The sequence below is a fragment of the Perna viridis genome, chromosome 2 (assembly GCF_037379345.1).
Source record: "Perna viridis isolate PV_CMFRI_1.1 ecotype Kerala chromosome 2, ASM3737934v1, whole genome shotgun sequence".
Taxonomy (NCBI): domain Eukaryota; kingdom Metazoa; phylum Mollusca; class Bivalvia; order Mytilida; family Mytilidae; genus Perna; species Perna viridis.
The window spans coordinates 45390022-45416862 of NC_142446.1; the positions used below are offsets into that span (position 1 = coordinate 45390022).

The 26841-nt window shown below is 31.8% G+C and overlaps 1 protein-coding gene and 1 long non-coding RNA gene across 2 annotated transcripts; one reads left to right on the forward strand and one right to left on the reverse strand.

Annotated features, from left to right (window-relative positions):
• The first annotated feature begins 85 nt into the window (after positions 1 to 85).
• Positions 86 to 8259, forward strand: LOC148625343 (uncharacterized). The gene is made up of 3 exons (XR_015919898.1): positions 86 to 224; positions 1737 to 1815; positions 8210 to 8259. It is a non-coding gene; the product is annotated as an uncharacterized LOC148625343 (long non-coding RNA).
• On the reverse strand, positions 7164 to 26544 carry LOC148625344 (integrator complex subunit 6-like). Its single transcript, XM_088568785.1, has 19 exons — positions 26292 to 26544; positions 26124 to 26201; positions 24561 to 24710; positions 22934 to 23023; positions 21812 to 22001; positions 20603 to 20731; positions 20153 to 20182; positions 19656 to 19879; positions 19278 to 19430; positions 18599 to 18731; positions 17593 to 17687; positions 17056 to 17246; positions 16194 to 16343; positions 14691 to 14794; positions 14215 to 14348; positions 12680 to 12800; positions 12291 to 12410; positions 10508 to 10798; positions 7164 to 9881 (listed from the first exon to the last, which is right to left on the reverse strand). Exons 1-19 carry the CDS (start codon positions 26400 to 26402, stop codon positions 9676 to 9678), a joined length of 2700 nt encoding a protein of 899 aa, XP_088424911.1. The 5' UTR covers positions 26403 to 26544; the 3' UTR covers positions 7164 to 9675.
• Positions 26545 to 26841: the final 297 nt, after the last annotated feature.

Sequence of the window (26841 nt, forward strand, 5' to 3'; positions counted from 1 at the left end):
TTTCATGTAGAAAAATGTCTTGAATACTTACATATTCTTATGAGACAACAGGTACACAGCACTGGAGAATAACTTTTTACAGTGTAAATTTGTGAAACATTTTTTTTTTCTTATTCTTCTGGTCAGATCTGCAGGCAACTTTCCATATCAACTCACCAAAATAAATTTTCACTACCAAGCCTGGTTTCAAGTACAAGCCATAAGCACTGAACATAAATTGTCAGGTTGGTATAATTGTTTTGATGATAAAAACTCAATTATTTTTTGTCACTCACAGTTTCCACCTTGGTTTCATACAATGCAGAAGTTAGCATCAGGGTTCTCTTGATTGAACATGTTGAATGACATTTGAATGATTAAAACAGGTTGTCAATTATCCAGTTATTACCTAATTTAGGAGGTAGACCTAGGGTAAGGGACATAACTCTTGAAACTGATGCTTACATGAGATTCATGTAAAATGCTGAATACAAATGTTCCAATGATTTGTAAGAGTTATGTTCCTTACTTTAGGTCTTCCTCCTTAAATCAGGGGAAGACCAACTCTATTCCAAATTCAATGTTTTATTATTTTGGGACATTCTCAGCATTGTCTTCCCATTGGAGAAAATTTGTCCAAGATATTTTGGATGACTTGACTGAAATTAGAGATGTCTATATACATATAACTAAGTTGATGTCATTCACAAAATACATTGTACACCAAAAGGAATACTTTATTAAAACAGGAATCTTTCATGTACTTATTGTTATAAAGAATTTTTTCACTGGGAGCAGTTTATGATATTTCTTTAGGCTTGTAAGTTTATATTACAATATACAGCTAATGAAAACTTGGGGTATAGAGTTTGTTATGGAACATGAAAACCACATTTATTAGATAATATGTTATTATGACTGATAATATTATATTATTTGAATTAATGTTGTTATGGGACATATTATCACACAAAAATTATCTGAATTCTTCATTATCTCCAGATATTGATCAGTTAATTTAAAGTTTATATATATAGGTCTTAATGAAATACTAGTTTGATTATCATTATATCAAGATAATAGGTAATGCATAAATTATGCCACTTGAATAATACATAAATTGAGCCACATTTAGGTCCTTGTTGGTTGTGTTAACTATTGATATCACTTTGCATCATCTTCATAAACTTTTTAAAAAAAAATAAAAGAATTGGTTTAAAGGAATGAATAATTTTACAGATAGACAACTGAGGTTTAAACTGTATTTTATAAATACAGTTCTTACTGTAATTGTCAAATTGAAAAACGGGAACAGCTTTGATTGGTCAATTAGATAAGGGGTAATGAATTATTTGCCTGATTAATTCAGAAAAGGCCTTGCAAAATGACATGAAATAAATTTATTACATCTGTAGATAATTACATATAAAAGAAGTTTTTTCATAAAGACCTATGTTAAGCAGTTTCAATTGATCATTATCTGAAGATAATGAAGAATTCATTTTTTTTTTGGTGATTATGTGTGCCATAACCACATTAATTCAGATAATATGTTTTTATCCATGATATAATCATACTATCTGAATTAATGTGGTTTTGGCGTGCCATAGATCGTCTTTTTATGATTAAATGAAAATTACCAAATGATCTTCCTTGAAAAAATTTCTATTTACCATCAATATTTGAATCATGTCTGTAAGAAAGCTTAATTCTTCTTACCAATTGTCTAGTTAGCTACCTTTAAGACTACATTTCAGGTGATGGTCATACAGTCAAGGGAAGGCCAACTCTATCCTATGAAGTTAACTATTTTACTCGCTATAAAAGCCACTACAGGTATTCAGAGTTATAACTGTTGCTACTGTAGGAATAGATTAATCAAGTATTTGCAAGGAAAGATTCTACATATTTCTAAACTGCTATTTAAACCCAATTAAAAATTTTGGTGTGATTGGTCACTAGATTGGTTGGTTAGAGGGTAGCAGGCTTGCATTGAGTGCAAAGTGTTGTGGGTTTAATCCTTAGCAAAGTAAAACCAAAATTGGTTGTCACTGCTTTTCTGCCACACACACACACACAGAGTAACCACAGTTGGCTGGGAGTTAGAATAAGATGTTTCTGATTGGCGTGACATGCCTTCTTGTGGGCTGTTGCTTCTGTGAGCTAGCTTCTTAGCATGTTGGAGAAATACAAAGCAGGGCCTGTTCGATTAGTCAGTTGTTGTGCTGAAATGCATGAAATATCTGTCATGTGATGTTAAACCATAATCAATCAATGAAATGTTTATATATATATATGTGTGTGTGTGTGTGTGTGTGTATATATATATATATATATATATATATATATATATATATATATATATATATATATATAAATCACGGGTGGAATCCGGAACTGTATGGACACTTTTCAAGCTTATTATGAACAAATATTTGACACAGGTATAGAATTTGACCAGAATCGAAGTGACTCTTACTCAAACATGCACAACCCCAAAAATCAATCCTAGCAAACCTATGGGGGTATGGTACATTTTCAGGGATTCATTCACTTTTACTCAAAATTCAGGAAAATACTTGTTTTGGTCCCATATTAGGTCACCTGGCCAAAGGCCATGTAAGCTATTGCCATCATTAGGTGTCTGTTGTCGTTGACATCATCGTCTGTTAACCATTTTTCAAAAATCTTCTCCTCTGAAACTACTGAGTGGAATTATATGAAACTGCACATATGTTCCTTAGGGTATCTTGCACAAAATTTGTGTTTAGATTTTTTATCTGTCCAAAAACATGGCCGCCATTCCTAAAAATAGAACATTGGGGTCAGACAGTAGTTCTTCGCACACAAGTATATCTCCAAAACCGTTAGGTTTAGCCGAATTCTGACACTAGATAAAAGTGTTCAGCATTCAGCATGATTAGATCTATCTATGATCTAATTTTCATTTCAATCTCCTAAGCCATGTTGGAGTTGTTACCCTTTTTTGGATGTATTTTTACCATTTTTAATGTTGTTTCCTCCAAAAATCTCCTCTGACACCACTTGACCAGTTGGAACCAAACTTGGTATGAATGTTCCTTGGGATATCCTGCATAAAACTGATGTGGGGATTTTTTTTCTATAAAAAAATATGGCTGCCTTTACTAAAAATAGAAAAAAGTAGACAGTAGTTTTTTGCCTTTTAATATCTCCAAAACTGTTTGGTTTAGCCAAATTCTTTCAGTTGCTGAAATGATCCTTATGATAGTCCTACCAAAGCCTTCTCGTGTCAAAATTGTTAGACAGCTTGTTAAATTTTTTTATTGAAAAGATTTAAAAAAAAAAAGCTCAATTTCAAGTTTTTTTGTTTTTTGTTTTTTTGGTGAACTTAGTTCTGGCAAACAAGCTTAAAAATACTTCTTTACAGTTCCACTCATAACTTAGTAAGTAAACTGTACACAGAAAAAAATATGGGCAAACCATGTACTCCTAATGCTTAGTCGAAAAGCACATTGGCACAACAAAAACACATAAAAATTTCTTATTTTATTAAGAAATCATCTTTTTGAGATTGTATCAATAAAAACACATGTATAAAGAATTAAAAATTAGCAAATAACAGTGTTCAATTGGAAAGACCAAAATAAGTACAAACTACACTGTAATTAAATGTCAGTCCCCATAAGAATTGGGCAGTGGTTGAAACTTGGTATGAAAACCACCATCATTTTGATAATGTAATTTGACTATTTGCACCATCAGAATAAAAAAAAACAGACAAGTTTTTCCATATTATACTGGACCATTGAGTTACAATTTCATTGAAGTGCAATGAAAACAAGCATTTCGATGGCAGATAACTGTCAAAAACATCATTTTGCTAAGATTCTTTTGAAAAATTTCTGCACAAAGCCAGTATGTAGAGTAATAATGGTCTTTTCAAAGAAAAAGTATTCTTGAGTGATATTACATTGTCAGATTGGTGGGTTTTTGACATGCATGTTTCTGCTTTTTCTGATTTTGCCAGATTCTTACATACACTTACACTTAATTAATAAGGTGCCACAGAAAAATAGTAGTTCACCTGTTAGTGGTATAGTCCTTCCATGAAATAAAATAAGAATTTTTTCATTGACATTGATAAAGCCAATAATTTCAAGACAATTTCTCCAACAAAACAAATTCTAATGAAAAAATATTGTGAAACAATTTTATAGGAATAATTACTTGCAGTTATAAAAAATCTGAAGTTATGGAACCTATATTTAGCATTTTCTTTGTCCATATACTAAACTATTTTGAAAAGTACAACCTAAATCGATATAACAATAAAAAAAAAAACTATAACAACCACACAATGTCTTCACAGTAAGTTTATATACATTAAACTAATTTACTAAGATTCAAAGTAATGGACTATTTCAGCTCAAAGATCCCTTATTTCAAGTCACAATGATACCTTTCTGATAAATAGAAGGTATTCAGATAGGAATGTTCAGGATATCACAGTCATTGAATAAAACAGACCTTGAAGTATAGAACATACAATGATGTGATGGGTATAGACTTGGTTCACTTGATTAAATGACAATCACCCTATGAACTTTTTATAAAAGTTAACTGGACAAATGATATTGATAATGCAATTGTTCAGGGCCACTATAGAAAATTCAATAAATTTAATTTTATTATTATCAGCAGATAGGTAAAAAATTCTATAAATTAATCACTATAACAATAAAAACAATCCTCTTATAAAAAATTGACAGTTTAATAACGTTTAAAATCACTGTCGTAATGGTGGAAATCCAAATTCTGAATATTAGGAAGAAAACTAAGTGACCCTTAACATTTTTTGTGGAGTATATTTGAGCAACCAAAATGCATTGACATTATATTTATTGATGATATATGTTCAGTGACAGTATATGTTCCTACCCGTGCATGAAATACCAGTTTATCATAGTGTCACTATTGGAGGCCTATAGTAGGTTAAAAACTTAATACATATAAAAATCAAACATGATTTAAACATGATAAGGTTCACAGTATAGCAATAACAGTGTAATGAAACAAAATGTGAATGTGGCTGAAATAGGAATAAACACAGAGAAGCCTCTTGTCTACCCCCAATTTCAAGCCTCATCCATATATCTTTTAAATCGAATCAATATGCTGTTATTGTCTATCTTTACTGTTTATCATTACAAAAGTATTTAAATCTATGTCAATAAAAGTTAAAATCTCTGCCTCAGTTGTCAAGTGAAATGCCCAAGAATGTTTATAAGGTGATAGTCATTTAAGAAAGGGAAGACTACCATAACTCTATCCCATGAACATCATCACTGTATGCACTGTAAATAAATATCTGTTGAGGAGCTAGAGCCTCCATTTCCTTTATCACAAAAATCATCAAGGGTGCAATCGTGGGATCAATTTCAAATGAAAAAGCAGGTCCAGACATAGGCTGAGGGGAAATAAAAGAATTAAAGTTTGGTCCAAACAAATAAAGTAATTACATTCAATGAAAAAAAATGTCCCTAGCCTATCCCTTTAAAATCAACATTTCAGTAAATGAAGTTTTCAAAAATAAATTACATGGCATCTTAGTTTTTAATATATATAGTTCTATTTAAGAATTGGCAGTAATAAAAATTTTGTCCATTGAAAAATAATAAATTTTCCATGTGCATATTGTTTCTTGTGCAAAGTGCATTTTCATTGAGATATAACAAAATTATTTTAACCAATCAGATTACAGTATTAATCTCAAATTTATTTTACATTAAATTCAGAAGCATATCAATTCCATTCCTTTTGACTTTTTATTTTGAAGTAGTTTTTTTTCTTTTTCTCATAAAGTAAATTATATTTTTTTTCAATAAACCTACCAAACACAAAGCCAGAAAGTAAACACAATCAAGTTTGTTGTATTACTAAGCAGGGGAGATAAGTGATTTTGTAAGGGCTGTTCCGTGGTATTGTTTGCTAAGCTTTAACAAAATTTTTGCATAAAATCAACAAATTTTCCAATAAAGTGAAGAGGTAAGGTTGTATGGTCCAACCACTAGAAGCTCTTCCCAGCTAAGTAGGCCAAAATTCAGTAAATGTTCTGGTATGTGCTACCTGTATGCAGAAGAGTTCCATTTATAACTTTAATATAAAGACCATTTGTATTCACTTCTCATTGAAAGACATTCTTTAGGAAAGACTAACTGGGTGTACATGGTCTATTATTGATACAGTAGGTATGTTGTGATGTTATGTGTATAAGCAGTGGCATTTCCAAAAGGGGGGACTGACTGCTCCAGTTTAGATAATTATAACTTTGTTGAGCGTAACACGATCCACTGGATCTGCTAAAATTAGTGATAATGCAGAGAATATAACAATCTGAAATGTTCACATATTGAAGAGTCTAAAAAATTTTATTTATACTTTTATAAAAACTATTGATTTGATGAATTGGAACCCAAGCTAATGTGATACATGTATTAAGGATGGTCTCTATACATTTATGATTTTAAAAAATTCCAAACACAAAAGAAGTTCATAGAGCTGGCACAAGTCAGTGTGTGTCAATTATACATTTCCTGTTAAACCTTGTATATACCTAAATAAGAAGACAATAGTTATGTCTGTTTATCTTGGCTTGTTCTTTTCACTTTTATATCTTTCATGTAATCAATCTGAATGCTTTATATTGAGAAGAAAAACCTAATGCATATGTGATAATGGTATTTCATTTCTGTCATTTCACCTTCAACCATGAAAATCCAAACAGGGGTGTCAGTTATTTTGCTTTGATCTAATTAGTGTCCATACAATTAATGGTAATTTATTTTTGTGGACAGATTTACCGAGTTTTATAAATTTAGCCATGAATTTGATGGCTATGTTGGTACAAATTTTGTTGGGCTTAAAAATTTGGAAGAGAGTTCTTGTCATGACTCATAAGTTACCCATTTTGAAAAAAAATACTTCAAAAAGGCTTGCAACACTTATTGTAAAGGATTGTGCAAGTATTAGTATGATTTTGAAATGTTTCTAAGAAAGATTACATTGGAATTTTACATTCAAATAGTTAATCAACATTGAAATATGAAAACAGGACCTATCAGAAAACAAACAAACAAATAGTCATAACATAGGTTATAATTATTCTACTCCTTTGTAGTTGGCAAGTCTGGCGAAAAACAGCCTTTTAAAGGCTTTGAAGAAAATTTTTATTTTCAAAAAAAAAGGTACAATGAATCGGAGACTAACAATATAAAACAAAATGATGAAAGTACAAATATTATAGAACAAATAATTGGCATGTTGCATTTTCCGTTTGTTTTCTATACAGTTTAGTCAAATTTTATCTCCCTTTAATCCATGAGGTATAATATAATATAAGTATAATATTCATGTTCTTATTTTCATATCCACTACTTGCAAATACTGTGCAAGTACATGTGCTTTAATTCGTGGATACCAATTTTCGTGGATTAGAGAAGAAACACATCTTCACCAATTCGTGGTTTTGATGTTTTTATTATACACATCAATGGAATTCTCCCTTTCTTCGGAAACCAAATTTCATGGTTTGGCCTACCCATGAAAACCACAAAAATTGGTACCCCACGAACAACAGTACTTTCACAGGAAGTATATCATTGTGGGGAATGGTCACTGAACCTAAAACAACACAAGGTTTGGATTTGTAGCATTTAACATGTGAATACTATGTAACACAACTTTTTTATGGTTAAAATTTTACTGCAGTTTGACAATTGGAAAACCATCCAATATATCAATGCAATGTTACTATTCTGGAACAAAGAACATATGGTTGCAAAGAATATTATGAACTTTGACCTATGAACATGCTGAAACAGAGATCAAAACTGCTTAGTGTCAAAGTTCTTTTATTCATGGGTACCAATTTTCATGGTTTTGGATAAATTATCAGTCCATAGATTCTTTAAATTTTGACAACTTTATCATACTAGTAATTGATAATTTCCATTTTGTTGGGAACCAAACTTTGTGGTTAACCAAACCCATGAAAATTGGTATCCCACAAAGAACAATACTTTCACAGTATGTAATTCAATTTTTGGTGTAACAAGTTTCAGTTTGGAAAAAAATAGATGTTTCAAGTAATCTCCATAGAACTCAATTATTTTCAAGAGAGGTTTATTTTCCCCAAAGTGTGAAAAAAAATGTTAAAATTAAATTTGTTCATCATTGATTGTGTTTTCAGAATCAGCAAGTCACAAAATTACAACCCAGGAAATTGGTCTGACATCATAAAACATGTAAGTACCTGAAACAAGAGGCTCTCGAACAGCCTGAATCAATCACCTGGCAAACCATGCCCTATTGAGTAAAAATAAAGGGTACATTATTTTCACCATGTTTGCCAAATAATTGCTGAAAAAGAGCATATACTGATGAATGCTGTAAGTTCAAAAGAGTACTTAAAGCACTGTAAAATGTTGGAAATGCCTTCAAAAGATATTTAGAACCTCTGGAAAAAATTTGGGCAGGGGTCCCCCATGCCCTGTTATTCCACCAGGTCCGAGGGGGCATTAGCCCAGTATACATTTGCTGAAAAAGAACATAAAATGAAAGTTAAACCATTGCTATCCAATATTTTCATCATCACCAATCATATCAGGAAACCATGTTTACTATATACACCAATTATCATTGAAGTAACATTAGCGGAAAAATGGCCCCTAGAATGATCTTTTGTCATCACCATCTGACAAAAATCTGTTTCAGGGGCTATAAATCCTACAACAGGCAACAAATCATTTTGGAAATTTCAGCAAAGGTCCATCTTCTGATGGTGAACAATATAACTGTCAGAATTTTGCTAAAATCAAGTTTGATTTATTGGCAAAAAAACTGTATTTCGACCTTTATGTTCTATTTTTAGTAACAGCCGCCATGCTTTTTCAACAATAAAAAAATCCAAATGGTCAATTTATCCAATGTCAGAATTTGGTTAAACCTGATGGTTTTGGAGATACATGTATATGCAAAAATCTGCTGTCTGACCCATATATTCTATTTCTAGTAACCACAGTCATGTTTTTTCACCGATAAAAAATCCAAGTAGTTATTTTGTTGAAGATACCCTAAAAAACAAAAATACTGACTTTCACTGAATTTTGTACAGTAGTTTATGAGGAGAAGATTTTTGAAAGTAATAACATCAAAAACAGCAAATAATGTCCAAAAAAGGGCAATTATTACAACATGGTCAACAGATTTTCACCAAAATTATGTCACGGATAGATCTCATCATGGTGAACACATTTATCCCATGTCAGAATTTGGTTAAACCTTAATTTTGGAGATATATGCTAAAAACTGTTGTCTGGCCCATATGTTCTATTTTAAGTAATGGTGGCCATGTTTTTTCACCGATAAAAAATCAAAACAGTCTTTGTGCAGGATACTCTAAGAAACAATCATCTTAAGTTTCATCCAAATCCAATCAGTAGTTTCAGAGGACAAGATGTTTGAAGAATTGTTAATGACGATGACAAATGACAGATGGATGCTAATTGATGGCAATAGCTCACATGGCCTACGGCCAGGTAATCTAAAAAATTTGGTTTACAGAATGTGGAAGACAGAAGTAAAAAAATAGGACTAAACTGTATAGAAACATGAAAGACATTGTTTGACATTTAAAACTAAAAAAAAAATTTTCTATTATCTTGAAGAAAAGGAATTGCTGAAAGTTCCATTTCTCCTCTTTGGTTCTGACTGAAGTAAAGTTGATTCAAACTGTTCCAACATTTTCATAAGTACTTTCTTTTTGAATCTGGCAGCTTCATGAATAATATCCTTAAGGAAAGCACATTTGACCTCTGATGGGCCCTGAACTGTGTTGAGTAGACTAAATATTTTGTCATAATCTGAAATGAAATATCAACAAATTATCACTTTGCCTAGATTTTGAGTATCCTAAATGGCCCTAGGATTAGCATGATTAGAACAGTAAGAAAAAAGAACGATGGTTAATGAAACTTATCTCACACATACCAAACTCGTTTTGTATCTCTGACAACTCACATAAGGGACTTGAGTAAACAATAAAATGTATAAAGAAAAATCTTTACGATTAAGGTTAAATATACTGTGAAACATGGTATGGTATCCTTTTACCTGTTTCATAATAACACTTAGACAATCACAAAAACAAAAAAAGTTTGTTATGTTTGTATGTTTAATCACGATTTGTTTTATACCCACAAAAATCTGCAGAATAAGTTTTACAATTTTAGTATATGGTAACTGTCACGGAAGAAAAAAGTTGTAAAGACAAATATTTAGTTCAGTCTGCATTAGAAAAATATGACTCTTCTATAGGTCAGTATACACGTAAATGTATTATTACTTCTATAGGTCAGTATACATGTAAACGTATTGTGACTTCTATAGGTCAGTATACATGTAAATGTATTTAGAACCTCAGTAAACCTAACACCAGCCTTAACTGAGTAAATCTTTAAGCTGTTATATTCATCTTCTAGAAACTTACTTCTTCCTGGTTTTTTTATTTCTTTACAGAGATCCTGGCGTAGATTTGTATTATGCATCCATATCAGTGACTCTTTTTTATCAATATGTATTGATCGAACACGAGTAGAAACAGTCACTTCATTGTTATTATGATTCATGGTCTCTATCACTTCATCATTTTCTACACTGCTAGACGAATGGTCAATATTGTTCACAGTAGGAGATGCCTTAGCTTGTTTTTCTTCCTTGTCTGTCTCTTCGACAATTAATAATCGGTCTTCGTCTTCAGTATCACTGTTGAAAACTTCATCTACAAAATTTAAGTTCATTGAGTACATGTCTATGTCACTTTACTCGAAACTCTTTATTACTGCAATTCATCCAACATACTTAGAGAAATAGATTAGGATGGCTTAGGAAGATCATTTCGGATTGGTTAAAAGGTAATGAAATTTACCTAAAATATTTTGCAGGAACTCCAAATAAAAAATGATTTATACATGTATATTTTCTTAACACCCTACTAGTGCATTTAGATAAAAATGACAATTGTGTTTGACATTGAATTGAATGCATATCAGCATTGTGCAATTAAGTTTTTCTATTTATATTTGGCTGCCAGATCCTTACATGGACCAATATTTGAGCACATCAATACATGGACCCATATTTGAACCCACCAATATCTGACTTAAAATGATTTATCATCCTGAAAATGAGTTATTTGTAATGTAATGCATATAAAGGGTAAATAAATCAATACAATGACTTTAGTAAAGTAAATCTTTTTTAAACATGAAAAAGCTCATTTTTCTTCAAACATTTAAAAGAAATGATTATTATATTGATACATATGTGTTTTAATGTTATATTCAATAAAATATTTAAAATATAAACAGGACATTTAAATTAGCTGGTCTATTTGGAACTCAAAAAGAGACTGAAAATTTTAGCCGACGAAATGGAAGCACTATTCATACATACATGTATAGTCATTGTAAAACAAAGGAAAAGCTTATCTATCCTAATGCACTTACCATATTTGGTTGCATTTTTTATAAAGAAATCATTTTCAGAGCATGGGGTTTGTAATTATGCATCAATACATATGACAAAGGTTGTACACAATTTAAAAAATAAAATAAAACTTAATTATTTAATTAGTGATTAGAAACCACTGAAAACCGACGAGTAACAACTTCCTTTTTTGTCAAACCCTCCTCGTTAAATGCCTTTGGAGCTGAAATTTTGAATATTTCCAACAATATTCATCCTTAAAAGAATGTTTTGAAATGAAAAATCTCGAAATTCGAATAAAACCAAAACTGGAATTATCCGAATTTTCAGATTTTTGCCATTTTCATACATCCAGTGAAAATTTGTTCATGATTTGAAATTGAAATTACCAATTTATGGTGCTACATAATGTTTTAAAGTGATTAAAAGGTTCTTCTTGCACATATTTGTAGGAAATAGAGCAACAAGGTAAATAAATCGACCCATCAAGTGCAAAATATTTGCACAAACAATATTCAACTGCAATCTATTTTTGGAAAATACTTCTTTTTCACATGTTTTGGCCTTCAAAAACTCACTGGGTACGATACACAAACGTGCATTGTAATCATCAAAATACAGTAATTGCAAAATAATCATGCAAAGTTTCATCTGAACCTTACTACTACATACAAATAATCAATAAACAGTCATCTAAATGTAGACACACAATTTTCCTCGTCACTTAAAATCCTTCCAAATTTTCTTTGTCCTTCATGGCTTTGAAATTTTTAACATAAACTTACCTGTGGAAACAATAGAATCCATGGACATATCAGAGGCTATGGACATAGGTGATGTCGGTGGCGTATCTAATGATGATAATGATGGGGATCTTTGTAACTTAAAATCTCGTGGTAGTGGACCTGAAAGATACATTATTTTAAGTGAATAGCATTAAATCTACATATGGCATCATCATGACTAAATTTTTGTATGAATAAATATATTGATATTACTCCACTGGAGAGTCAACAATGATACATAAGACAAAGAGATGCTTGTATGTGCATACAAACTAGTATTAGAATTTAGTATATAATAACTTTTTTTACTCTGTGATCTCTAGAACTTCTAAAGACAATTTCATGGGAGCAGTGCTTCCCTCGTAATTTTGCCTTAAGAATGCTCTTACCAGGCTTCCTTTTCCGAGGACCAGGAGATGAAGGTGGAGATTCTTGTTGCTGCCTTTTCTTGGTTGGTGTCTGCTGACCGAAGTTTGCCTCATCAGCTTCATCAACCATTTTGAAGTTTTCCTACAAAAATCACAATGAATTGATGCATGTAAGTTATACATTTTAAAATCTACTTCGAATCTGTCATGAAAATTTATGCATTCACTAATCATCTCAGATAATACGTAATCAAAGCTTCAATATCTCATTCTAATATGACCTCCAAAAAAGGTTTTGAGACCACTACTGTTCACTACTGACACAATCAACTATTACCAATGTCATAGGAAACAATTAAGTACCAGTCCATATAAAATTCAGATACTGCCTATGGTAAGGTGATTCACAGTGTAAAAAAACCAACGGATCAGACTGCTTTTTTGGTCTACATATGCTATATTTTAAGTGACAATAGTCCTTTCTGTATTTAGATTGATACTTTTGAGAAAACTTCACTTTGATCTCCCACTAAAATCAACCAAATCAAACCAATTCAAGAACAATAACTCTTGCAAAGTGCCAATTTCATATACAATCTATATAAATTTTATCTCTAAAGTGCAACCCTTAAATGTGTAACTAAGACTGGTTATGTGGTCCATAGTTGTTTCTGAACAAGAAATAAAACTGAATTCGGGTTTTTGTCATGCATGAATCACATCCTGTCTGATTTTTATAAAGACTGCTACTTAAGTCATAAACTGGTTTTTACAATGATTCTACTACATCAAAGAGGTGTTTTGTTTTCTATCAACACTCTGATAAACTTAACATATTAAGGTCTCACTAACCAATTAAAAAGTTTCCTTTACTTTACATGTTAAAGAAGTAATTTTCACTGTGAATTCCCACTACAAATGACACCTTTAAGTTGCATACCATTGCAAAGCTAGGAAAATAAGACTAAAAATCATCATACTAATGGTACAACGATTGTACAAGTTTTAAACAAAATTTGCTTGAATAAAAAAAACTGAAAATTCATATTTTTAACTCTTGTCTGCTAACTGACAGCATGGAAGCGAATTACTCACACACATAAACAATATTTAATACACTTTTGTAGTTAATTACAAATGTGAATTTAAATTACACATTCTCAGCTTTATTTTGACTACATTTGATCAACATACACACATATTATGCATTTACAATGCAAAATATGTGTGCATAGACCTAGGTTCACTGTGTTTTTGGTTCTACATGGGGTGGCCATTTGACCTGACTGTGGTAAGTGATACCAAATGTTAAAAGTCATATTAAAATTAAAATAATTCACATAGACCTCAGGTTATCAATCAATTTACTACAGGCTGGTGATCTATGTTGAATATACAATGTATTATCATGAACAATACACCAGGTGATCAATCGATTTACTACAGACTGGTGATCCATGTTGATTATATAATCATGAACAATACAATAATATGTAGTAGCATATCAAACAAGGTAAAAAAAACTTCCAATCAAGATCATATACAGATACGCTTACTTTGACTTTAAATGGATTTCCAAATGTATGAAGACGAGCTGGAGCATTTTCCAGTTCTCTGAGGGGAGGTGGCTGTTTTTTCAAGTAGTCTTGATAATTACCCATCTGTTGGACAGGTATACTATGGGCTTCATCTACAGAAAAAAGACCAAAGAATATTATGCTATTCAAATTCAAAAGTGTGTCATAAATCGTTGATACTTCAGCTGTCTTGATTTATATATACTAACTTATACGATTGTTTCCTCAAGTAATATCAATTAAATTCCAGTACAACATATGTATAAATTATAGCACATGTGATGTGAATTGAAAGTAGCAAAATGTTCCATTTTATTTTTGTAATACAACAATTACAATTTGTACAATAACTCTTCCATTAAACAATGTCACTTGCATATACATGTACAGTGTAGTAGTTATATGAAAGTGTTTTTCTCACAAAAACTATTCATTTATTACTCCAATTCACTCACCTTCATCTACCAGTTTTGTTGAACTATAGGATTTCTGTAGATAGTTTGTTCTCATCCTGGCTATTTGATCTAATAAATTGTTCCTGGGTATATCATAAGGATTTCTAAAAAGCATTAAAAATGTTCTCCATTATACTCAAGTTCTTAAAATTAAATTATTACAAAATTTACAACTGCTTTGAAAACTAAGAGGATTGTAGGTCTCCAAGCATGGCAGCAATAACTCACAAACTGATTCTTGACCTCATATTGAGTTTTCTGATACATAACATAATGAAAACAATTAACACATATATAAGCCTTGTCTTAGGACTGGTAAACTCTCCTAGACATATCTACTACACCCGTTAATAGTTAAATAAAGAAAAAATTACCACCAGTACTGTTGTCAAGATTTAATACTGGTGATATGTGTGAATGTTTTAAAACATTCAAAACTGACATTTTACTTAGTGGCATCATCATTATAAAAATATAAGGCTGTAAGGAAATAGTTGAATTGAATATAGTTAAGAGGCACTCCAGATAAGAATTGTGCAAAATGTGATTCATGGGTGAAAAGCCTACAGTTTTATTATTGATATTTTGCTTGAATTGCCATAGTAAACAGAAGTTAACGTTTGATTTTTCATATAACCAGTGTTCTTAGGATATAAAAAATATAGAATGAACTGTAGAGTTCAAAATTAAGGGTAACTCTGCAAATGACACTCAAATACAATAGAATCTGTTGGATTTTCAATGTTGATTATCTCCTAAGAGCAGACAGATTGAAATGAATAATTACAAACTTCATAATATAGACCCATAAAACAACTTAACTACAAAAATAAAAATATGTAGCCTTTTTTTGGGGTGTATCACATTTTTCAGATTTTGCATGATTCTTACGACTACTACTTAAACGTTAAATTTTCACTACATTTCATTTTTGCCATTTCCACGTTTAGACCTTACTGAAAATGAAACTGTCATGAATATTTTCATTGAAGATTTGGGGAATCATCTGGAATTTAAAGCTGCATACAACCAGACACCACGCAAAAATTTCCCAGCTCAAGTAATATTAAAAGATAAGTCTGTTAACAAATTCTAAACTGATGTTTACTGGAAAACCATCAGGAAATTAAATTTATATGCTTTTTTGAGACTACCAGAGCAAAATACATTCTGAATAAATATTAAACCAGTGATATTGTTTGCCTTAAATAACCTCAGAAATAAGGTTGCTTCCCCTAAGGGCTGTTACAGTAAGACATATACACTGATCAATTGTTTATCTCTTGATATCTTCTATAAAATTGACCATTTTAACTAAAAAAATCAAGGTTTTGTACCATTATTCCAAATTTCACAATTAAAAAAACATGACCCATTTTTTAACAATTAAAAAAAAAGGATAAAGTAGTTTTGAAAAAGGCAAACCATATACCTGAAAAATAAGGAGACTGAAACATAAAAAAAGCCTCTGCTTTATAGTTTTTAGCAATCATGAGAACTTACCTGTACACTTGCGGTTTGATGTCTTTATCAGAGACACCTATAGTAAAAGTATTGTATTCTGTTAATTCTTGTTTCAAACTCTGCATATTATCACCAAAATTCTGTAACAACTGATTAAAATCTTTCCTTTGTAAAACTGAAGTCTTTGTTCTAAAAATACATTAAGTTACATTTATTACATTGTATTTGTTCTATACATTGCTCCATTTCACTCTAGTAACGATGAAAAAAAAAGTTGTCAAACACATTTTTTCAATATCTAATATTTCCACTTTGAAAAAAGATGTTTTACAGTACACAAGGACTTTTTAACATGTTCACTTGGGCTGTATGAGAGAATATCTAACACCAAGGTAAATTGGAAATAAATAGTTTAAAATGTTAAAAAAAGCTGAATTTTAAGTTTTTCGAATACAGTTTTACAATTAATATTAATTTCTATTTTACATTCACTTTCACTTTGGCCAAATGCTCAATAGTTATCAAATATTGTGTCTGAAATCACAACATATAACAAATGAATGAAACACTAAAACTATTGAGGGTACTAAGACTATTGATGTATACATATCCTTGTAAAAAAAAAAACTGATGTTTCACAGTCCAAGACCGAGATAAACTAATTTTACTGTCTATGGATGAATAGGTCTTTACACATTTTTCCATGGATCACCATACATGCCAGAGAATATTTATTTTGATATTGATTAACTAAGGAAACACTATTCCTAGAGAAACCCTGTATTCAGTAACCTCCCATTAAGACCCCACTACTAGAGACTTCAAATATCCTGATCACAATATACTAATCTGTTTTAAAATGGGCAAGTATATAAATGATTAAAGGTCAGATATAACATACCTAGGCTCTACTTTGATCCCTTCACTAGCTTGAACTTTTTGGCCAATTCCAGCTATTAGTCTGTCCATTTCCATTTTTGCTTGATTTTTCAGTTTTTTTAGGTATGTTATGACACTGTAGCTCAGACTATTATCCATGTTATCAGGCACCAGGTTAGGGGCTCCCATACGAGTCAATGCCCTCCGTAAAGGCTGTAAACAATTTAAATGCCTTTGATCAAGTTTCATTCCAACTTTCATTTTGTTAGATTTTGTGTTTCATACTATTTTCCTGTAGAGACCACAAGTGACAAAAACTTCTGCACTTATTATACTTGCTATTTTTAATGCAAGGTCCAAACAAGCAGAACTATAGCTATTACCATCCTTTTAAACAAGTTCGTTGATTTCTATATTAAGATAATGGACATAGAAAAAGTTAAAACACTTGAAAGACTTAAAGTGAATGTATTGAATTCCTACATCAATAGATTTTTTAGACTCTACATTGTCAAAGATATGGTTAACTTATGTATACATTACACAAATCATAACTTACCCCTGCATAGTAGGAAGGCATTGTTTTGAGGTAGTTATCAAACTGCTGTCTCCATTTAGGAATAGGCTTTCCCTTGTGTACTTTAAATAATTCATCTGAAAGAGAAACAGTATCTGAAAGTTACAACCGCAACTATTTTCAGGGATGATTTTGTTCCGCTTTTTAAAATTCTGATTTTACCATTACGATTCTTTTTTTCCTGTATATTTACTTCCAATTTTGCCAATTTCTGCTTTGTTTGTAGACATCATAAAATCATCCCTGTATTTTAAAGGCGTAAAGTAACACTTATTATGTTATTTAGGATACTATTAAATATAAGGCCTAAACAGTTAATTCCTGTTTACAATTTGTGATAGTGGTAATATTATTCTCGATAGTAAGCTTTATTAGATTATTTAATATTTTTTCAACAAGAGGGAATTTCTCACGTTTTCTTTCGTCAAGTGGCTTCACCGCGACAAGATGAGCATGAGAAACTCCTGTGAGTTGAAAATATATTAAATAAATCTGTTTATCGCTGCTTTGCTGAACTGAAAAGTATTATTTTTCTTTTATTTTCAGTTTTCCTCACCTAAATATGTAAGTTTTATAAGTGCTGCTAGGTGTCTTTCAGGAAAATTTTTTCAGTGAAGTGCGATGTGACATCACATGTTGTGCAGCTAAACAATAATTTTCATTCTCGCTCCATTGGCGTGAGATTAAAAATTATCATAGAGCAAAATCAAAGGGATTTTAAACAAAGTAACGATAACATATTTCCTTATGGATCAAAACAATATAAAACTGCCTCATTTAACTTTCAAATAAAGTATTCCATAACATAAAATTGATGTAAAAGAGTAAACTGTTTCATGTGATGGAATTCAACTTTCTGTTTCCACTCAAGCAAAATTCCAACTACATTCTCTGTTATGCTTAATCGTTATTGTGTGGCATTAATAAGCAACCACATATATTTTACTGATGAATCTTATGATGTTTCAAAGACTTAGTAAAATCTTACCTAACAATGGTAACAAAACAGGATAATTGTATGGCATCACAAACAGATTAACACAGGTAAGGGTACTACTAGCCTTCAGGTAACCAAACGGGTGACCTGTATCACAATATTTAGCACTGTTACTAACATACACCTGAAACAAAGATACAGTTATCTCCCTTGTCACTTTTTTATATTCATTAATTTCCATAAATATCTTACACTAATCCTTATGTATTTTAATTCATTGTGTTGTTTAAAAAAATGTGTGAGAGTTTGAAAAGATTCCTTGCAACCTTGTATATTTTCCACAAAAATGTGATTAACTGAACTATTTAATGCATAATATATGCAATGACCTCATATTAATACTTATTCCAAAATATTTTAATCCTAGTGAATGCTCAAATAGCATGGAAGTCACAGTGTTGAGAAGTGTCGCAATATTAATGCGGTGACATACAGCAATGGCAAACATTTTTTGCTACCCAAGACTCATTTAATATTAATATAATGCCAAAATATTTGGGTTCACCGAAAGCCAATTCTTATTGTTATTGTTTCATATTTCTTTATGAAAAACAGTAAAGGATTATATACTAAATTTATCAATTATAGAATTTTCATAGCTACAATCACCATATAAACAATAATACCATACTTCTTGGAAACATTAATAATGCTGTAATAATTAACTCACCTGCCAACAAACATTTGGCATTCTTCTTTCAAGAATGAACTGGGTCAAAGGTGAAGGTTCAAGTTCATACTTGTCAAATGGCAAGTTCTCTATCACCATTGGTTCACAAGGAGTACAGTTGAATTTCACAACTGGTTGAGCAGCTCTGGCAGGCTAGAAAAACATTTGTGATAATTTATCAACGTTAAAAAATTATGTTTTAACTATATAACTGAGCAAGCAGATTCAGACATTTCTTATTTTGCTTCAGTTTTCTACGGCAACAATCTATTTTCTGTATTTTTTTCTTAAGGCTCCAAGAAAATCAAATAATACTAATAAAATTTGCTATTTGGCAAATTGTTCAGTTTGTTCCTTTAAACTTCAATTTTTACTTACTAATGCTGAACATGAAAGGTCAGGCCAAAATGCCTCAGGAATTGGCCAATGCCCAACAGAGTATCCCTTCTGTGCTGATCTAGGGACATATATTAGACGCCTACAGTTATGCCATGCTGTATTGTTCATGGCTGGTTGTTGATTTTGATTCAGAGGTTGAATAGATTTCTGAAGGTCATCTTCCACCACTGGTATTGTAATTGGCTTGTTGATATCTTGATTTTCTGGAAAGGGAGGAGAAATAAAGCAAAAATTTACAGATTGGAGAGTAAAATGAAGTATATTTTAAATGCATAACAGAACAATGTCAAGTAGCGATTCAAACTATAACTGCAATGTGTACTTATATTTGGTTTTGAATGTGATCAGATAGTGATGTAAAACAGTTGTCAAACAAGCAATCAGAGATAAAAGTATATTTAACTGATTTATGTATCTTTTTAATTAACAGCTTGAAAAGATTATTTTAAAAAGTTGATCTGTATATAAAGACAAACCTTTCGAGTCTGTTTCTGTTTCCATTTTGCCTACAAATTCAAAAAAGAACCTTTAAGGAGATTGACCTAGGATAAGGGACACAACTCGTTGGAACATTTGTATTCAGTATTTTACATCAATCTCATGTAAGCATATACCGGAATGAGGCCATTTATGTCATACCTAACTTCAGTACACAAAATATACAGCATTTGAAAAAAAAATCAGTACTATAAATGACTTGAATGTCTGAACACCTTCATTAACTTATGATCCATATCAATGCAATAAATTTAAATGCATTTTACTTTTACCAACCATATGACACTATAGTTATAAAAGGCAGTAAATTCAGAAATATTTCGTTATAATTTTTTGCAAATATTGCAACTGGATACCAAGGTAACTGACAAATAAAATTCTTCAATGGGTACAGTTTGACACAGTTTATATGATACTTGTATATTTACCATCAGTTATGGGAGGCGGGTCCGGCCCTATTTTTTCAAAGTTAATAACAACACCAGTCTGAACTTTCTGTACTAAACTTTCTAATGATGCATGTAACATTTTTTGAGTGTATATTGCATAAGAACGACCTACAAATGAGAAAACAATACTTGACATTATGTGTGTTATTCTGGTAATACTTAGTAAAATAACAAATTTCCTGAGTACCTGGAAATGGGAATCCTAGAACACTAGAATATGTTTTATATGATACATGTACCAAAGCAGATCAAAAGATATGCATGTCTGGTAACCCCCCTGAAATTTAGAAAATCATTGTTTTTGTATGAAATAATGATTCTTCGCCCCTGCATATGGAGTGTTCATATCACAACTCATACATTATGCCAGAGCTTGCTGAAACTACACAGACTTTTTGTATCATGCTAGAACTCTAACAAATAGGCTTCTGGAACAGGGTTATGTTGCTACAAGATTGAAGTCATCACTACAGAAGTTTTATGGTCGTCATCATGAACCCGTGGATTGTTATGGTGTATCCATCTGCACCATGAAAACTGATTTATTCAACGGGTCATGGTTTTCCTTTCCTCGTTTGTCTACCCCGGACTTGACTTTTTATGAGCAACTCGGCGGGTGTTTCTAGAAAAGCAGAGGACGCTTATCCTACCAGTGCACCTGGTCCATGCTCCCAGTTTTTAGGAGTCCGCGTTGCTAATTCGCTTTTGTTACTTCGTATGTATGATTTTAGTTACTTATGTTCTTTGTTGTGTATGTCTGGTTTTTGTCCCTGGATTACATTCTTTTGATTACCGCTATAACCTTGGTTCCCTTGATTACTCTTTCACTAATTCTAACCCTAAAAATGTTTTTACCTTACTTCACATGGCCTTTAATTCTATTATGCCACCCCAACATGAAATCCTAGATCAATTCCTATTTCTATACATTTAATTTTAGCATGTGTTTATTTAGTTTGGACATACATGTAAGCCACTTGTCCCAGAACATGAAGTATAAAATGTATTACAGATTAGACTTCCATATTAAGTAATAAGTCTTATGTCATAACATGCAATTTGCAAAGTGAAATGCATTAGCCTACCATAGTTTCTAAGTTTATATAGAATGAAGGAAAAATATTTTCAAACCAGTATATAAAAATGATTTTGGTGCAATCTCTTAAGATTAGTTACAAATTTTCATACCTCCTGTAACTTCACACATAGCATCCAAGGGATGATTGTCTGCAGAAGGAATGTATTGATTCATCTGAGGAGATTCAACAGGAAAATTGCCTGGTAACTTGAGAACCAGTCCAAAAATCCTCTGATCCCACCGGAATGGCTCTTTGGTAAGCTCTGAACCTGGAACTACTGAATTCATTGGTAAATTTAACTGAAAAAAAAAATAAAAAGCATTTTTTTTTAATTGAAGCAAGCAGTAAAATTTTAAACAAGATCTCAGTTCAGAGCTGTACTTCCTATAATGTGAGCAGATTATAAATAAAACATGAAATAACTACTAGCCAAGTAAGCCTTGTTTGCAATTTATGACTCCTTAATAGTTAAAAATTGACCGAAATTAAAAATTTGACTAAAATGTTTTTTAATTCAAAGATTACTTTTTAATTATTATATAAATACTTCAACTTTTAATCATTAAATTAGATAAAGAAACTTATACACTTTTCTGATAAGTCTATTTATTGAATATATAAATGTGCAGGTTAAGTCCTGTATGTCAAACACTTTGCTTGAATATCATACTATTTATATGATCAACCTACATCACTGTGACATATGGCATCTTTTTTAATTATCTCCCTCATATTGTACACCACCAGTTGTGGTCAATTTTCCACCTACCTCATATTGCACACCTCCAGTTGTGGTGAATTTTCCAATTACCTCATATTGCACTCCCCTAGTTGTGGTTAATTTTACACCTGTCTCATATTGCACACCACCAGTTGTGGTTAATTTCACACCTGTCTCATACTGCACACCCCCACTTGTGGTTAATTTTACACCTGTTTCATATTGCACACCCCCTGTTGTGGTTAATTTTCCATCTGCCTCATACTGCACAACTCCAATTGTGGTTAATTTTACACCTGTCTTATATTGCACACCCCCAGTTGTGGTTAATTTACCCTCTGCCTCATACTGCACAACCCCACTTGTGGTTAATTTTACACCTGTCTTATATTGCACACCCCCACTTGTGGTTAATTTTCAACCTACCTCATACTGCACACCCCCACTTGTGGTTAATTTTACAGCTGTCTCATATTGTACATCCCCACTTGTGGTTAAATTTCCACCTACCTCATATTGCACACCCCCAGTTGTGGTTAATTTTCCACCATCAGTAATAGTAATAATAACTGCTGGTTCTAAGTAGTAAGGGCATCTTCCCTAAAAAAAACATGACATAACATTCTTATATGAATTAGAAAAATATTAATCCATGACATGAGGTACAAATGGTATCTTATATTCTTCCTATAATTTTTGGTAATGAAATGGCAGCATGGTGTATAGCTGTTACTTGCTCATAATGCATATTGTGCATAATGTTCCTAATATCAAATACTACTAATGAGTTTAGTAAATTTCATTAGTACTACAGCCTGGATTCACCACAATATTAGCATGCTAGCCATAAGCTTTTAAACTTTAGGGAACACTTGTGAAAGTTTCATTTTAAGTAACCTAGTGAGTTACCAAATTATTCAAATTCCTTAAAACTCTAGAAAAGGAATTCTTGTACAAGACTATTTTTTTTCTCTTCTCTACTAGCCTTATGAACAACTGTGTCTAATAAGTGGTGTTAAACTCATTCTTGTGTGGCCAATCCTTCTTCACGTTTAAATGAAAGATCAGTAAGTATGCATCAATCAGTGGGACCCCATTTAGTTTTTTTGAGAGGCACCCATAATAGTTTTTCTTTTTTATTACCCCAGAAAATCTCCATGATTTTAATCAAGCTCTGAATAGCGTCGCATGTTCCCAGGTCACTCCAGACACTGTAGTCGAACTTCTCAGAAAATGAAAGAATGGAAAAAGTGTATGTTTTCATGCGACATCATCCAATGGTAAAACGAAGTTTGATTTGTATAATGTATGAGAATTTCGAAACGCATTATGCCTGCAGTGGTTAGCAAGAGGAAATGAATGTCTGCTGCTGCGTGGAGTTTGGATTTCAATGTGTATAATCATCATTGTTATGCTTTTGGTATTATATGCAGCAGAACATTGCTCTGTGTACACTTCCAAGATATTTCTCTGTCAAGATTTACTAGATCCTAGGAACTGGTGCGAGTTTTGTTGAAGGATGTGATAAAGTGTTGGTTCACCAAATGCTTTAACCAGGCAAAAGAAATGCATTAACAGTTCACTGGAAAATCCAGATATTCATGAAAGGGGATGGGGGCAAACTGAAGGGGGGGGAGCAAATTTGTAAAGAAATATGCATTATGTGCACTTGTATCAATAATTTGCCTTACAATTTATTAAACATTTTTGCTTTTAGAGTATTTTTCAATGCTTTTCATCATAAAGAATATTACATTAAAGCATATTTTTTTCAATATCAAAAGGGGGTCCCCCTCCCCCTCACTGGTTCCACCTTCAAATCTGTATACTGAACGTACTTTATTGCGTAATGAGCAAAGGGATTGCACAAAAATTATTTCAACTTAAAAATGCCCTCTCCATGTCTGTATACTGTAAGTATGTTTTCACTGAGTTTAAAAATTGAAATGCATTATTAGTTGATGGCTAATTGATGAACATTTTCATCCTAGGAACAGACAGATTACTGTAAATGGCTTTTTGTGTTCTTTCCATACTGTTATTCTAAACATCAAAATGTTCGCTTTTGTTTTACTTTAAAAAAAATAAGCTAACTACTGCTCTTCATGTCATGCTGGCAACCCATTGGTTTCAGTACCTGGCCATATGTATCAATCCCAGACTGCATTCTGTTGACATTAAGTAAATCGAAGGCATGTTTAAGAGAGGGACCCATACTACTAAGACCTCCAGCTTTCAAATTCTTTAGCTCAGTTATGAAAGTAGCATGACTTTCCTTCCAACCAGCCTGAAAAAAAAGTAAAACTAGATACTTTAAAAGGTCTCCTTCAAAGGATCCAATTATATAATTATGCACGCAGGTGAAGGTTTGAATCTTGACAGGAAATAGTTCATAGTAGAATCATTTTTTAAAAAGTCCATATTATGGTACATGTATATCACTTTATCCATTCACACATCATATGTAGACTAAAACACTTTTTTTTATTGAAGGAAGTCCCTATTATATTTCATTGTTTTCTATATTTTTAAATATATGAGTTAAACTATCATAACCACTTAAAAGAGGGGTGAGTGTAGTACAATGTGCTTTAGTGCAGCTGTTGTTTTTTTACTGAGAGTTTAACTTAACATTACCATGTAGAAATCTCAGTTACAATTTTGAATGGAATCAAACAGTATCTACATGTAATATTTTATGGACTTGGATATAATTCATCCACTTTCAACTTTGGTGCACTACTTGAAACAGAAAACTTTCATGCATAAATTAACATCATTTACAACTCTGAAATTAATAATTACAGGAAAAATTCAAATGGAACTTGAAATAAGTTAAATAAGTACTTGTTTTATCCAATTCATAAAACATTAAAATGCTTCAAAACAAGACACAATTGAATTTCACTGCACCAACTTTCATATTTTACATAGCCAATGATTTAAATTTAAAAATACCAGAGGCCAATAATAAGGATTTTTTAAAATTTTACCTGAGGACTATTGAAAATTTGGTCAAATCATATAGCTTATCATGATTATTACATTTTAGTACTAATGAACAATGTATGATGTTCACTGTACAGTAACTACATTTTTGGACTCTCATTACCAATACAAGGATATGTCAAATGGCAGGTCAGGATTTTTTGATAAAAGAAAAATTCTGTCAAGATTGAAACACTTAAAACACCAATATAAATATTTTTTTTCAATTAGTTTTTTTCTCTAATATATTTTATTAAAAAAAATTTTTAGCACCTCGACTCCAGTCATACACCGTTTCTGTTTACTTTTTATTTTCAAAGTTTTTTTTTCAATGAAAAGAGTTTTTAATTTTTTTTTAAGTTATTATAAACTTATGCACCAACTCTAGCCTCTAAGGCACCTCAATAACAATTCCCTTTCAGTGCCTCAAATATGCTAATTACTTTGTTTCACATTACCCACAGTTCTCTACTGGTTCTGAAGCAAACTAAAGAAAGATACACCGAAAACGGTATAGGGAACCAGACTAATTTTATTCCCAAGGAGAAAATGGCGACTCGTTTGGAATGAGGAACGAGCTCCTATCTTAAAACTTTTTTTATCGGGAAAACGGTTTTGGCGGCCCTAATTTACGTTGTCAAAATCACGCTGAATATCCGCGGTTTCAATTTATACATCCTCAGCATCTCGGCGGCTGTCATTCGTTGTTTACCTTGATGTTTGCAGGCGGATCTTCGAATGTGAGCAGCATGTAGCGATCCCATCTGCTGTTTGTGTCTCGAGATCTGATCTGAAGGACAAAATAAACTCTAATAAGCCATTGAAAATAAAGTTTACAATTAAATAAAGCAAAACAGATCGACTTTGACATGGAATTTACCTTCATAAATGTCTCAACGGAAGCTTTTGCAATGTCTATCAATGAAGTCCCCAAATAAGTTCTTTGATTCATCGACGAACTCGTGTCAACAAGAAAAAGTATAATGGTCATTTCTAATAATTATATCTTGAAAATGACCAAAATAAAATTGCCTATCGGGATAGCAACCGGACGGCCGCTATACGCGTCCGTTCCTCACACTATGGCGCACAACACTGAGCTGCTATGAAAGCAGCCTGTACGCCACGAAATTAATCACGTGATTTCATTCTCCATTACGTTTTCCATTCAACTGATTGGATATTTCACTGGGGAGGTTCCCTGGCTTTGTGTCACCCTTGGTACGCTGTTATAGTATTCTTCTGAAATAATGGAACAGTTTCATATCTTTAAGTAACACAATACTTGGTACTAGTCAAGAAATTGTGTAAAAGACGCTTTAATATGGCTAATTGCAAAGGGGATATCCCAGTTTTATTCTATTTAAAGCCAATGACTAAAATAGAGCAATACACAATTTTTACGTCACGAAAACTGGAATTCGTAACCT